The sequence below is a fragment of the Enhydra lutris genome, unplaced genomic scaffold, assembly GCF_002288905.1.
Source record: "Enhydra lutris kenyoni isolate GAN:26980312 unplaced genomic scaffold, ASM228890v2 scaffoldscaffold11, whole genome shotgun sequence".
NCBI lineage: Eukaryota > Metazoa > Chordata > Mammalia > Carnivora > Mustelidae > Enhydra > Enhydra lutris.
The window spans coordinates 6,841,609-6,856,172 of NW_019154095.1; the positions used below are offsets into that span (position 1 = coordinate 6,841,609).

Sequence of the window (14,564 nt, forward strand, 5' to 3'; positions counted from 1 at the left end):
GGAAGTGTCTGGAACTGTTGTCCGCACTACACAATTTTGTTGTTGTTGTTGCTCTTTCATCACATTTTTCCCAAGTTGTAGTTTCATACGTTTTTAGTAACTTGGTCTTCCCGACTGAATTCTAAGCTCCTCAGGTCGAAGATAGTGTTATGTTCCACTCACCAGTACAAGCTCACCCAGGCCCCAGGGCCCGACCTGTGCTGAATAACCAATGCCTGTTGAGTGCATGGTTAGATAGAGTGAATGAGAATGAAGCAGACGTGACGTGAGCAGGGGAGAGCAGAACGGAACGGAAGAGAAGAGATACATCCTGCTCTCTTGGCCCCTGGCCTAGAGCAGTAAGTGGGAGATGTGAGTTTAGCGACTCACAGTCCCGGGAAGTGATCTCTGCAGCTCACAGTAGCCATCAGAGCTACAGCCCCCTCACGAGCCCAGCAGGCAGCATTTCACAGCAAGACCAGGAGATGCTGGACACATGGTCCTGGTGGAGGGAGACCAGAAGGGGATCCAAAGAGCCCGCCTGCCGAGAGCTGTGTTTGAGATGGTTCTACAGACAGGTGCCTCCTGCACTCGACAGGTGCCAGGTTCAGGTTCAGGGAGGGGTCTCAAGAGAACTCTGGGGACGGGGGTCCAGGCTGCACTGGGGGTGGGTAGGGGCTTTGCAGAGGTTTGGGAATTTGGTTTCAGCTGCTACAGGTACAAAACCTAGCACAGTATACGGTGGGAGACATCATTGGATTTTAGAGAAATTCGCATTAAAATCACACACAAGCTGTTGATACACACTTACCTGAATGGCAAAAATTTAAAAAAAAAAATAGTGACAATTCTTTGCAGCAGATGTCAGCCACAGTGAGAACAAGCCAGGCCGCACTTACATTCCTGGTGGGAGCTTAAAAGAGTGCAGCTGGTGAGGAAGCCCGTTGGAGCTCTCTCATAAAAACTAAACTCGCAACCATAGGACCTGGCAGTGCATGTCAGGACACTTATCTCAGAGAAAGGAAGAAAAACCTACAAACATTAATGTTGGGGCACCTGGGTGGCTCAGTGAGTTAAACATATGCGTTAGGCTTTGACTGAGCAGAGAGTCTGTTTCTCCCTCTCCCTCTGCCTCTCCCCATGCTCGTTCCCTTGTTTGCTCTCTCTCTCTCTCTAATAATAAATAAATAAAGTTTTTTTAAAAACTAAAAAGCATAAATGTTGACAGCAACTTTATGTGTAATAGCACCAACCTGGGAAAGACCCAGCTGTCCTCCAACAGGCGAATGGTTAAACTGTGCTACCCCCATACTGTGGCCACAACACAACCACAAAGAGGAAGACGCCCTGAGATACACAACCTTGCAGAATCTCCAGAGAACTACAGCAAGTAAAAAAGCCAGTCCCCAGAAGCTACCTCTGCATGATTCCATTTATTTGAAGGGATTCCATTCCTGAAGGGTAAGTTGTAAAGTGGAAGACAGATCAGCCCTACCAGGAGTTAAGGTGGAGGTGGAGGCAGGAGGGAAGAGGGTGTGGCTCTGAATGGACAACATGGCAGGGGTTCTTTGTGGTGATGCATTTGCTTTGTATCATGTGAGTATTTGGTGGTCATATTATTCTCTGGTTGTGCTATTGGGAAAACTGCATTAAAAGGTAGAGATGTATCTATATTATGTTTTACAACTGTACATGACTCTATAAATACCTCAAAACAGAAAAGTGTCATTTAAAAGGATTGTTAACAATGAATCTTGGAACACTACATTGAAAACTAATGACATACTGTATGATGATTAACATAACACAATAAAAAATTTAAAAAAAGATTGTTGATTCCAACAGGATTAAATACACTGACCTTGAATAATCAAGAGGGAAATAAGGCAAGATTTCTGATCCAGCAGGGAACCAGGGCTGGATCTTAGGCCTTGGGAACTTGACCAGGAATCCTTAATTGAAGCAGGTAATATGAATGCTTAGAGTCAGGGAGTAATTTGACAAATCATAGATGGTCAATCTAGGACCAGGACCCAGGTCATCAGAACTACTATAGCTACCTACAGTCCTCTGCCCATCAGTAAATTTGATTCCAGACTTATGGATAGGGGACGAGTATAAGGAGTATTTAACTGTCTCCAGTTAAAGCCATGGGGTCAAGACCATTAATTTAGATGTGTGTATGACACATGAGAGTCCTTAATAAGTAAATCTATCTGCTATCTATCTGTCATTAATATAATTACCCATACAAATATATGTCCCTTTCTCTACCAACCACTTATCTATCATCTATCTCAACAGGTGGTGGGGGCTGACACCTTAGGGCAAGCTAGAGGTTTGTTGACTTATAGTTTTTACCAGTCCCCTTTAAAAAGAAACATCAGATGGTTTTGGGAAAATCCCCTTACCAAAGAATTATAGGAAAAGAAGCCAGTAGGCAGGCTACCAAGGTTAGCTATTCACAGTTTGCTGTTCTAAGTGAAACAATTGACAGATTGTTAGAAGACAGTCATTTATTCTTATTGAAATGTCTCCTCACTGGAGAGAAGACAAAACTAGGTCATTGTTGCGGCTCTGGAAAGCCAGAGCCTTCAGGTTCAATCATCTTTACTCTTCAAGCACGGCTGGCGCGTCAAGCAGCATTTCAGAGACTTCTGGCAGAGAGCGACGAGTTCTTCATGTTTCAGACAAGAATTCACACATCTCCCATTCAACTTGAAGCACTTCTCATCAAAAAATGCATTCCTGGCTATACAAAGGAAAGAGCCACCCGGATTAATTCTCTCCTCAGGTATGTCCAGTTACCAGGTATGGTCACGTAACCAATTAGTAAAGACTTCTTTATAAGCTGACAGAGTGTCTCCCGTTGCCAGTAGATGAGATGGTAGGGAACTATTTTCTCTTTTTTGATTTTCCTGATTTTTTGCCATAGGTGGATTAAAGACCAGGAAGAACAGATTCGTGTTCTGGCATTTGGGGTTAGGCTGCATGGGGGCTTTGAGAAGCAGAAGCTTTTGTTCTTTTACCAGAAACTACTGGGGTCATGATCACCTTATTCCTGTAAACCCTCCAGGGTGAGTAACTCCCCAGCTCACTGTCAAAGTGCTCCCTGGTGAGAGCAGGGCAGGTCTGAGGCTGGGGAGATGGTACAAGACCGGAGTAAACAAGGATAAATATACAGAAAGGGAAACATTTACTGTTGCAGGTGGCAGGAAAAAGATTGCTTAGAAAGGCTCAATCCAATTTCTTTTCCACATTTTGCACAATGTGTTCAAGAGCAGGCAAGGGCAGATGCTGGGAGCGGCTCTCCAAGACTCCTCGTGTCTATCCTGCACAGAATACCAGCTCTGCCGTAACACTCTAACAGCAGCAATCATAAGACAAGCCCATTTCAGGTGAAGGAGAGACGCGCATCCTATCAGAAATAATACTTTAGAGTTTAACCTCAGGTATGTACGTACATACATGCATAATGATATGTAAGGATAGCGTCAGATGTCCACAAATTGAAACTGAGGTCAACACACAGAGGTGGCTGATCCATGTACGTGTAAAACTAAACCTGGGTGGAATGGTACCAGCATGTGCTTAATCATTTCCAGCATCAGCACTGAATTCGTAAGTACACGTACTCCAATCTTTCAAAGCTCAGGGAACTGTGTCTCCCACTGCAGGGGCCTCTAACTGCCCTCCTAGTGTTGTAAGGTCATCCCAGGCTGGAGGTGCTGGACCTCACTCTTGTACTACATGCAATTGACAGCAATGGTCCAAAACCAGAAAGCCTCCGCGAAGGGAAGGAGCACCTGTGTGTACAAGCCTTCAAATGGATCTCACATGCACCCATCTAGAGGTCAATGGAACTCTGTGTGTGTGCATTTGGCATAGTAAGAGGTCAGCTCCATTTGATTTTATTAGATAATTTCATATTACATGTCCACATATTGTGTCAACTAAGTATATAATAAGTCTGACTGGTCGGAAAAGGGGGTCTTGGTCACTTTCCAATGTGTACCTCGAGGCCAGTGGAGTGAACAGATCACCGCAGGTCTTGGATCCCTGTATATCTGGCACAGAATCTACTCACACAGTCTTATTGCAAAAAATTACCAGCCACATATACAGCAGGTGTGAGAATTCCGAGCCTCCTAAGGGGACATCAGTGGCATCTGGCACCAACTTGGACTCATTGTAGGTTCTAAAAAGCCCTTTCTTCAGCTCTCTGGAAACTGGGATGAATCTGGTCTTGGACTTTAATCTGACGGGAGCCATTGATGGCTCCCAGGAGCAGAAGAGTGTGATGAGAGACTGGATATGGACTCTCCAGTCCTGACTTCATTCCCGCTTATCTGTAGGACTCCGTGAGGCTGCCTCGCCCAGCTGAGGCCCAGTGTCTGTATCTGAAAAATATATGTAAAACAGGCCTTCCAGGCTGAAAGAATTGCTCTGAACATCACTACATTAGAAGGAGGACACAGCTGGGGTGCCTAGTGGTTCAGTCAGTCAAGCAATTGACTCTTGACCTCACCTCAGGTCTGGATCTCAGGGTCCTGAGTTCAAGCCCAACATTGGCCTACTTAAAAAAAAAAAAAAAAGTAGGACAGAGTTTCCTTAAAGGACTTAGCATTGGAAAACTCCTTGCACTTTGGTCTGAGGCATTTTTCACAGGACCCAGTCTCATGGAGTGTGGCGAAGGAGTGACAATTTCAGGGTACTGTTTGACCTGTGCCATGACTGGGACCTCCATCCCTTTCCTTGTCCAGTACTCTTTTTTCTGGCTCTTTTCCTTACCATCTCTATCACAATTTTTTTTTAAGGATTTTATTTATTTATTTGACAGGCAGAGATCACAAGTAGGCAGAGAGGCAGGCACAGAGAGAGAGAGGAGGAAGTAGGCTCCCTGCTGAGCAGAGAGCCCAATGCGGGGCTTGATCCCAGGACTCTGGGATCATGACCTGAGCCAAAAGCAGAGGCTTTAACCCACTGAGCCACCCAGGTGCCCCACAATTATTTTTTTTTTTAAATCTACTGATGCCTACGCTTGTTTTTATATTTTTCCCCCAATTTTTGTTTTTGTTAATGAGCATGGCCCTGGGGACCAAAGGGCATCTTTCCTGCATATCTTCTTCAACCCTGTGATAGCCCATCCTAGACAATAATGAAAAATGAAAGGGATTTACAGAAAAGGCGTTAGGGGGTAGCACCTCCTGTAGCAAATGTTCCCCATCAGGTTCACCGGGCTGAGCACACCCAGGTGCTCAGTGAGGCAGACCCTGTCTCTAGGCCACCACCTCTATAACCTTTCCTGCAAAGACCAACGTTGATTTTACCTGGGGCCAGAAGGAAGAGAAGAGCAAAGACAAAGAGGAATGTCCTCATGACTCGCAGGATCTTGAAAGATCAGCACAGTGTCCATGATAAAAATTTAAAAAACAGCAAAACACCCACATTTATACGTTTCTCTAAACCAAAGAACATCTTGATCGGCGAGGCATGTCAGAAACGAGGGCCTGTCCATGCTCCCCTGACGAGAGCCCACACATCTCAGTGGGTGGCAGTCTGTGGCTCATTGTTTTTCTGATTCTGGAAAGTTCCCAAGAAGGACAATGGGGAAGAAGCAAAAACAGAGCAGAGGGTGCATTGGTGACCAAGGACAGATAGATAGAGGCACCAGCGGGAACAAAAGGTCTGGAACCTGGCAGTTTGGGTTTCTAGTCCTGCCTATGCTCCTTCATAGCTTTGGTTCACTCATATGTAAAAGGAGAGTAAGTATATAACATCATAACACAGTCAGTGGGGTCTGAATTCCAGCTCTGATATGCAGGAGCTGTGTACATTTGGCAAGCTGTTCTACTGAAGGTTGTGTTTTTATTATTATTATTTTTTAATTGATACACAGGGGCGCCTGGGTGGCTCAGCTGGTTGAGTGGTTCTTGATTTTGGCTCAGGCCATGATCTCAGGGTCCTGGGATCCAGCCCTGTATCAGGCCCTGCACTCAGTGGGGAGCTTGCTTGTGATTCTTTCTCTTTCCTCTCCCTCTACCCTCCATCTCTCTCTCCCTCATTCTCTCTCAGATAAATAAATAAATCTTAAAAATAAGTGCTACACACTTAGTGTTTCACACATTATCTTATTTTATCCTCAAACAGCTCCCCAGACAGTTCTGAGCTTATACGATATTTGATTATGACTATATATGCGTGTGTATATATACATATATATATATATAATAGCTATATACTCTGAATGTCACAGACTCCCACTAATTTTATTTTTTTTCCTAATCTGCAGTAATTCAACTAAGTGGGTGGAGAGAATGTCCTGAATTATCCACTTTAATTCTTCCTTCTGGTGGAATACCTCTCTTTAATGCAACACTGGGGAGACGAGCCTCCCTCATGATCACTCCGCATTAGTATTGCTACTAAAAGTTGAAATACCTTAGAAGCATTTGTTAAAATAATCATAAACTCTTGAAAAGCAATAGATGCTTGTTGTGTCATTGAAAACATGGTTTTTGTATGAGATCTGGACAAGACCATCCATTTATTTCCTTGTGCCACACTGATATCAACAAATGATCGAATACATAAATAACTCTGAGAAAAGGGACACATTTTTAACTTTTCTCTATTCCCTTCCAATCCACAGTTAAAATTATTTTATTTTTTCAATTAAAATGATTTAAATCCATAAGAAAAGACAAACTTCCAAACATCTTAAAGTGACACCCACAGCCTCATCGGTCTTCTTTATTACCCCATTATGTCATTTATCTCTGCTTCTTAAGGCTAGTCTGTTTCATCAGGAAGTGAAGGTTGCAAACTTAAGGGAATCATAGTTGGACCCTTTGGCACAATTGAATGTTACTAAGGTGATGAGAACTCCAGGTGGTGGTAGGATTTCACATGGCTTCTCCTCTAAACTCAGATGATGTCTCAGTCCCTTTGAGCTGCCATCACAAAATACCACAGATGCAGTGGTTTATAAACGACAAATATTCATTTCCCATAGTCCTGGAGGCTAGAGATATAAGACTGAGCACCAACATGACCAGGTGCTGGTGTGGGCCCTCTTCTGAGCTACAGATGACTTTTCCCTGTGTCCTCCCTCAGAGGGTGGGGACAGGGAGCTCTCTGGCATTCCTTTTATTAGGCAATAATCCCATTCATGAGGGCTCTTAACCTAATCACATTCCAAAGGCTCACCTCCAAATCCCATCACTGTGGGGATAAGGTTTCCACATGAATGTCAGGAGGACACAGTTGTTCAGCCATGGCATATGTAATCTTGTCTGAGCACTCCAAAGAGTCAACCCCCTCTCCTAAGGGCTAAGAGCCAGCCTATTCACACCTCACTGTGGAGAGGACAGACATCTCGGAGTGGCTGAATTCTAAGGTCTGGAGTGTGATGAGTTCCAGGGTGTGGGGGCTGCTCAAGGAAGAGAGGTGGCATCAGGTGGCATCTGGACAGGGTTGCATGGGGGAACACCCTGCCAGAGATCGCAGCATGATGCATCCCCTGAAAGGGGAAGGGAACTCCCAGAGGAGAGGGGCACTAGAGAAAGGCTCACATGTCTAGATGATACGTCTCAGCAGCAAGGTGGGGAGTCTTGGGATCACAGCTCTCAGGAGGGCATTGGCAATTTGGAGTCTTAATGCTGTGGGCTTTGTCTTGTCTATGTTAGCAGGTGTTGGGGGCACTTTGGGGGGGCACACAAAGCAGGTGGGCTTTAAATGGCTAAACAAATGTTTAGTTGCACCATACTTGAAGCACTCAGGTATGGAAGAATTTGAGCTTGGAGCAGGGCACTTTGAGCTGTAGAAGTGAGCACCACAGGGACCACTATACAGAGGGACCACCTCATTGGCCCACTGATGTAGCAAAGAGGTCTTGAGATCCCTATGACAAGGACCAACCCTTTAATTTGAGAGCTGCAAGAGTCTTCTTATTTAGACATTCACTCCAGGTCGGGACCAGCTACATAACATGCTGGCCCAAGCACATAATGAAAATACAAGTGCCCATGTTCAGGAAACAGGGAAAAGGTGCCATTAAAGGCACCGAGTTCCTCTGTCATAGATTTTTTTTTCTCTTATTATTTTCTTTTTCTTTTTATAATTTTTTAATTTTTTTGTGAACATATACTATATTATTAGCCCCAGGGGTACAGGTCTGTGAATCGCCAGGTTTACACACTTCACGACACTCACCATAGTACCACCTTTCTCATAGCACATACCCTCCCCAATGTCCATAACCCCACCACCCTCTCCCAACCCTCCTCCCCCCAGCAACCCTCAGTTTGTTTTGTAAGATTAAGAGTCTCTTACGGTTTGTCTCCCTCCTGATACCATCTTGTTTCATTTATTCTTTTCCTACCCCCCAAACCACCCACATTGTATCTCCACTTCCTCATATCAGGGAGATCATATGATAGTTGTCTTTCTCTGATTGACTTATTTCGCTAAGCATAATACCCTCTAGTTCTATCCATGTCATCGCAAATGGCAAGATTTCATTTCTTTGATGGCTGTATAGTATTCCATTGTATATATATACACCACATCTTCTTTATTGTCATAGATATTTTTCTTTGCTATTTAATATCACAATTCCTCAGGCACAAGAGTACTTGCAGGACACTTACAGACCCTCACAGGTGCCCGCGGATCTGCTCATTGACACTGCATATCTCTGTATGGTCCAGCGTCTGCTGGGTTGCCCTTCCAGGACACCTGCCGCAGGACCACCAAGTCTCACTGAAGACAGAGTCAGGCCAGGTGTGTTTCCTCCGTGAGTCTGCCACTCCCACCCATGGTCAGCCATGGTGACCAGCTCTCCAAGGATATCTCAGTGTCTGTGCCGGGAGGCAATTGGTATTGAATTGGGGGCTGGGGAGAGGCCTCCTCCTGCCAAGATTCCCTGCCTACACCATGGCACTGTTATCCCTGAGACACCTCCATCCCATTACTAGGTACATCTGCAATCAGTCCAAGCCTAGGATCTGATAGCCCCTTGATGCTCAGTTCAGTGTGTCCTTTTAAATATCCTATGAAGTACGTATCTTTATTACATCCCCATGTTAAGACTTAGAAACAGGTTTAACCAAGTAAGCAACCTGCCCGGGTCACGTACTTGCTAAACCGACCTGACCATAGTCTGCCTGGTTCAGTGCTCCTATCGCCTTCCCAAAGTGAAGAACAGAGCCTTCTGTAAGCACAAGCAATAGGACAGGACTTATTTGGTGATATAAGTGTTGATTTTGATGCCCATGTTCTTGATGAGTGGAAAGGATATAGTGGGGCACCTGGGTGGCTCAGTGGGTTAAAGCCTCTGCCTTCGGCTCAGGTCATGATCCCAGGGTCCTGGGATCGAGCCCCGCATCGGGCTCTCTGCTCAGTGGGGAGCCTGCTTCCTCCTCTCTCTCTCTCTCTGCCTGCCTCTCTGCCTACTTCTGTCAAATAGATAAATAAAATCTTAAAAAAAAAAAAAAGGATATAGTAATTATGCCTTCGGGCTGCTAGCCGACATTGTTACAGGATCAGGGATTCAGAGCTCACTTGGCGAAATGACACCCACCCCCTTGCTCCTGGGGACATTGACAGGTAGTACAAATGAGAGCCGGGGAAGGAACAGAGCCTGCTTCTTGGGCTCTTAGAGGGCACCAGGCCTCCTTCCAAGCCTTCCCTGTGTTCCAAACACATCCCCATAATCACCAGAGCTTGACACCAATCCTGAGAGGCTGGCTGAAGAACTTGTTGTCTCTCAGCAACTGTAGTGGCTCCTTATTCAATGGAAGAGAAGGGTAAATTCTGAGAGAGAAAGGGAGTAGCAGGCTCCTACTTGCTGGGTCAGGAGGATTGGGGTGGCTCCTGGTTTTCCAGCCCCTGACCTCGAGTTCCTTGCACTATCCTGGCCGGAGCTCCCAGAATACAAGGCTTAATGGAGACCAAGGGTTATTGTCCATCATATCTGTCCTTGATCCTGGGAAATGGAGCATATAAATGTGCTTTCTTTATTGATTCACTTCACTGACCAAGAGCATTCCCCATTATTTACAAATATAAGTGAGCCTCCTGTCTTCTCAGAGAGTCCCCAAACCTCTGCTCTGAGGAACCATCCCTCAGAGATGACCTTAAGCAGAAAGATGTCTTCTTTTGTCTTTGCCTTTTTCATTTTGGCTCAATTTCTATCAGGTAATTGCCAAAGGATGGGATGGTGAAGGGCGCAGATCATAAAGCCTAAGGCTCTTCCATAGACCATCGTAAAATTGAGAGTAATGGTCGGCTCCCCTCTGAGCGTCTCATGGGATCTTCTTGACTCCGCAGCGGCATTTTCTAAGCAAACCACTACCCTCCCCCCGCCTTTTTAAAACTTCTTACTGGTTACTGGGAGGGCTGACCTTCAGAAGTAGATCAAAGATACGGTCTCTGTGATCTGCTGTCCTTTGATAGCAGATGTGTGGAGCTGGAAATACTGTTTTATACAACATTATTTCCTGCACTGATTTTAATATCCAAAATGTGTTGTTTTGAACTTAGGGTGCCAGGCAGGACTGGAGTATTCTGAGCCACTTCCAGGAGGTAAGTTGAATCCCCTGTGCATAATTTCTACTTTTAGGTCCTCTGGCCTGTCAGCTCCCTCTGACTTCTGGCGACAAGGAGTGATGGAAATGATAGTGAGAATAGAGTTGCCTGAAATCCCAGATGTCTGTGTGTGTCTTCTCTTACTTGTATTTTCATCTCACAGAGAAATCTCTGTTACTGCAATGGAATTTTGGCCGTAGGGATCTGGACCTGGTGGCTAGTGTCATTAGCTCATGGTGTTCATAAAAGCAAGATTAGAGGATACGCTTGTACCAGCCAATGAGCACTGACTGCTCGGAGAACATCCTCATCTGTGTCCTATAGGCTCTGCTCCCAAACCCAGCAAAATGTGTTCCAAACTATGGTACTAATCTAGGAAGGATTAAATAAAGTGAAATCTCGTCACCATCACAGAAGAGCTGTGAAGAGTGGAGAGCCCCCGATCTCTGTCTGTGCACTCATCTCCTACAGAAAGAAAGCATATTATAAACAGAACTGAAAGAAATACCCCTGGTAATTGCAAACAGAATTTAAAAGTGTTTAGACAGAATTGTGGAGCAAGAAAAAAAAATTCGGATTATTACTAGTCACTGAGTGCTGACTATGTGCCAGACAGTCTGTTAACTTTATGTGGATTATGTCATTTAATCTTCAAACATCCCTATGACGTGGGATTATTGTAACTGCCACCTTATAGAAGATGGGAAAGCTGAGACATAGAGGCGACGTTCAGTCATTTTGCCTAGATGATACAATGATAAGTGGTAAGCTAGGCTTCCAACTCAGGACGCGAGGGTCACAAAGTTTTAATTCTCTGATTCTCAGTCAGGTAGAACAGTGCCCACCAATACCTTTAAGCAGAGGTGGCATACAAAATCTTCAACAAAACTGTAGCACTGAATAATCAGACTGTCCACAGCCTGCAAAGAGCAGATTCTGTCACAAATAATCACCCTGTCCATTGCATAAAAACCCTGAATATAAACGCATCCAGAGAGGGTCCTCAGGGTGATGGGTGGGAGAATGTATGTTCTAATTCAGCAGCAAATGGGCATCTAGAGATAATCCCTGGCATGCCAAAGAGTGGGTCAGATTAGGATTACAACATAATTCATATCCTATCTGGTTCCAAGGCTGCATATGCTGATTGAGCAGAGATGCCTCAGAGTCACTGAATTGTACTGTAGGGCTAGACTGTCATGGGGCGTGGGTGGGTAGTAAGCATTGGTTCTTTTTTATAAATGTTATCAGGCAGCTTTGGCGTAAAATGCTGCTAGCAGAAAGGCATCTTCAGTAGAATGTGATCTTGCATCTGTCCTCACCTCTCATCAAAGCAGGTTGGAATACAAGTCATTAGGGACTTTGTTTCAGGATCAGGACTCTTAACACAACATGTGATGAGTGCATGACATCAAGCAGAAGAGGCAGGTGATGAGGACCTGGGCTTACCAAAGCAAAGACTGCCTGTAATGGTGACTTCACAGAAGCAACTGGACAGCCACGGCTCCCCCACTCCCCCAGCAAGCTTCAGCACAATGCAAACAGCAATTAGCATGAACACAAAGAGTGTCGGGTTAGTGTTCAGAAGTTAGGTGGGCAACTTCAGGAGATCCAGCATCAAGTTATGGAATGCATCCAAGGAAGGGACCAACTCTGGGCTCATTACTGAGCAATGATGTGAGAAGGAGGAGCAGGTGGTGAGACAGGGAGCATAATAAAGGCTGAAATAGTCACTGGTGATGGGCAAATGGGCTGTCAAGGAGCTCAGTGAATGGTTGCAGTAGGAGACCAACCTGTAAGCTTCCACATAGTTCTGAGGTTCTTGAGAAGAGGGTGGTCAATAGGACAGAGAATAAGGGGTTACAACATAAATGTTGCCCCTGGAGAACCGGATCAGCAAATAGATTCTTGGCTGGCAAAGGCCCTACCTACCTGGTCCATGAAATTTACCCTGGAAAATTTTTTGTGGTCGGTCGTATAAAAAAGCTTCTGTTTAAAGTAACAACAACAAAAGTAACTAATGGAAGACATAGTGTTTGGCAAAATGTTCTCACATAAACTACTCCATTTGACCACTAGAGAAATTTACAGTGTAGACAAGTATTTCTAGAAAGTCGATATGACAAATGAGAAAGCTAAGACCAGGCAATTTACTGAGGACACACCACCATTACCAGACTCAACCAGCACTGACTTTACCTCTACCTTTTACCTCTATCTCTACCTTTACCTAACTTTACCTCTACCTTGGAGGACCTTTCTAAACCACAAGGTGGCCTTTCCACCTTCAACCTGTAACCTTCGCAGAAGTATCAGGGATGTATTTTTATGGTTCTACAGTATTTTTGACCCATGCAAGGCATAGAGAACAGGGATGGTGCCTATCTCTTGCTTCAACATTAACTCTTGCCCCCTCCATCCTGAAGAAAGCAGAGCTCTTTGAAAAATCAGGCCTGGTTCTTTAAAAACACTCTTTAAAGTCATACAAACCACAAACCCTCACCTTTTTTTGATGGCTTTTGACCTTCTCCCCACCTCAGGGGAGTCCCTGGAAAGATGTCTCAGCTGTTCTTTGTCAGCCTAGGTGAGTTTTCTCCTTGTGAGCCGTGCTGGCTGGGCCGGGGAAAATGCAGGAGGATGTGTACCGAGGACGAGAAGGTTATTGGACAATGCAGGATGAACTTCTTCTGTTGCCGACCGAAGATCAAATGAAGCAGGCCAGCACTCTTCTGGCCTTCCAAGGGGGACTTGGTATTCAAGGGAAGACAAGCGAATTTGCGAGCCTTACCCATATCACACTGTGAGTGAGTCTCAGAATCCTTCTCATGTCTCTCTCCCTTTTTTTTTGTTGTTGTTGTTTCTTTGCTTATGTTTCAAGATAATCCTTAAAAAATCAAGATCTGAGTGTGTAGTTAGTAGCCTACTCAGATACGACAACTACATAATGGTAGAGTCCCTTATAGCTTTCAAATCTTTCCCCCACACTTCCTTCATATGGCTCAAGATCACCTTATGATTTTATTATCTCCATTTGTATTTGAAGAATGTTATTTCCATTTGTATTTGAGAGTCAGAGAAACTTTCATTTCTTCAAGATCATAGCCTGGGAGACAAGAAAAGGTGTGATCACCCCTATCATGTTCTTTTGTACCCATCTATATGTAATAATTTTAACCAAAAAGATAAACAGAAATGGGATCTGCATCTGTGTTAATAGAATTACAATTCTATAGCATACAAGAAATTATCCATATACTATCCAACACACTGTCAGTCATTGATTCTAGTACTTATGGTGTATTTTTTAAGCCACTCGTACCTACTCAGTTAATGTCCATGGCACCAACTTTGTACTTCTCTTCTTGCCAGTAAGTGAAAATGTCAGAGATTAATTTAAAATGCTCAACATGGTCTATGCATGAATGGTTGACTGTATAACTTCTGCCTTATGAAATAAAATTTGTAGCTTCACACAATAAAGGTCAAAATTATTCATCCTATGAGCAGCTCCTCAAATCTGATCCCTCAGTTTCACATGGCGGGTTGACGTTATTTAGCTTCACATCTGCGTTAGCATTGTATCATTTCTTGTTTCACGCTCCCTGTCCTTTCCCCGCTCTGCTCTGTGTAACTGGCACTACTCTCTGCAAACTACATTCTCCACACCTGCTGGCGTCCAGCTGGCTTCTATCAATGTGAGTGTGTGGTGGGAGGATAGATGGGAAGAAGGCAGAGCCCCGGTTTCTCTCCCCTACCCTCTGCTCTGGCAGCAGCTCCATCTCCAATAACGAGTCCCTGCTTCTGGGTCCCGGCTTCTCCATCTGTCCTGCTGCTGCAGGCACAGCCCCTGTAGCCAGTCCTAGCTTCTGGGTCACACCATGGTCTCCTGCTTTCCTCCCAGCCACTGGGCAGTGGGGGCTTCCAGCTAGGGCTAACCCTGGGGCTGCCCCATTGCTCCCTTTATGCATGGTCAGCTCTTCCAACACTTTATCACG

The 14,564-nt window shown here is 44.8% G+C and overlaps 2 protein-coding genes across 2 annotated transcripts; one reads left to right on the forward strand and one right to left on the reverse strand.

Moving 5' to 3' along the window:
• Positions 1-2,579: 2,579 nt before the first annotated feature.
• LOC111144378 (beta-defensin 15-like) lies at positions 2,580-5,358 on the reverse strand. The gene is made up of 2 exons (XM_022498654.1): positions 5,310-5,358; positions 2,580-2,731 (listed from the first exon to the last, which is right to left on the reverse strand). The coding sequence occupies exons 1-2, from the start codon at positions 5,356-5,358 to the stop codon at positions 2,580-2,582; spliced, it is 201 nt and encodes a 66-aa protein (XP_022354362.1).
• A 4,754-nt stretch (positions 5,359-10,112) lies between these two features.
• Positions 10,113-13,281, forward strand: LOC111144382 (beta-defensin 105A-like). The gene is made up of 3 exons (XM_022498658.1): positions 10,113-10,179; positions 10,525-10,566; positions 13,154-13,281. The coding sequence occupies exons 1-3, from the start codon at positions 10,113-10,115 to the stop codon at positions 13,279-13,281; spliced, it is 237 nt and encodes a 78-aa protein (XP_022354366.1).
• The last annotated feature ends 1,283 nt before the right edge of the window (positions 13,282-14,564 follow it).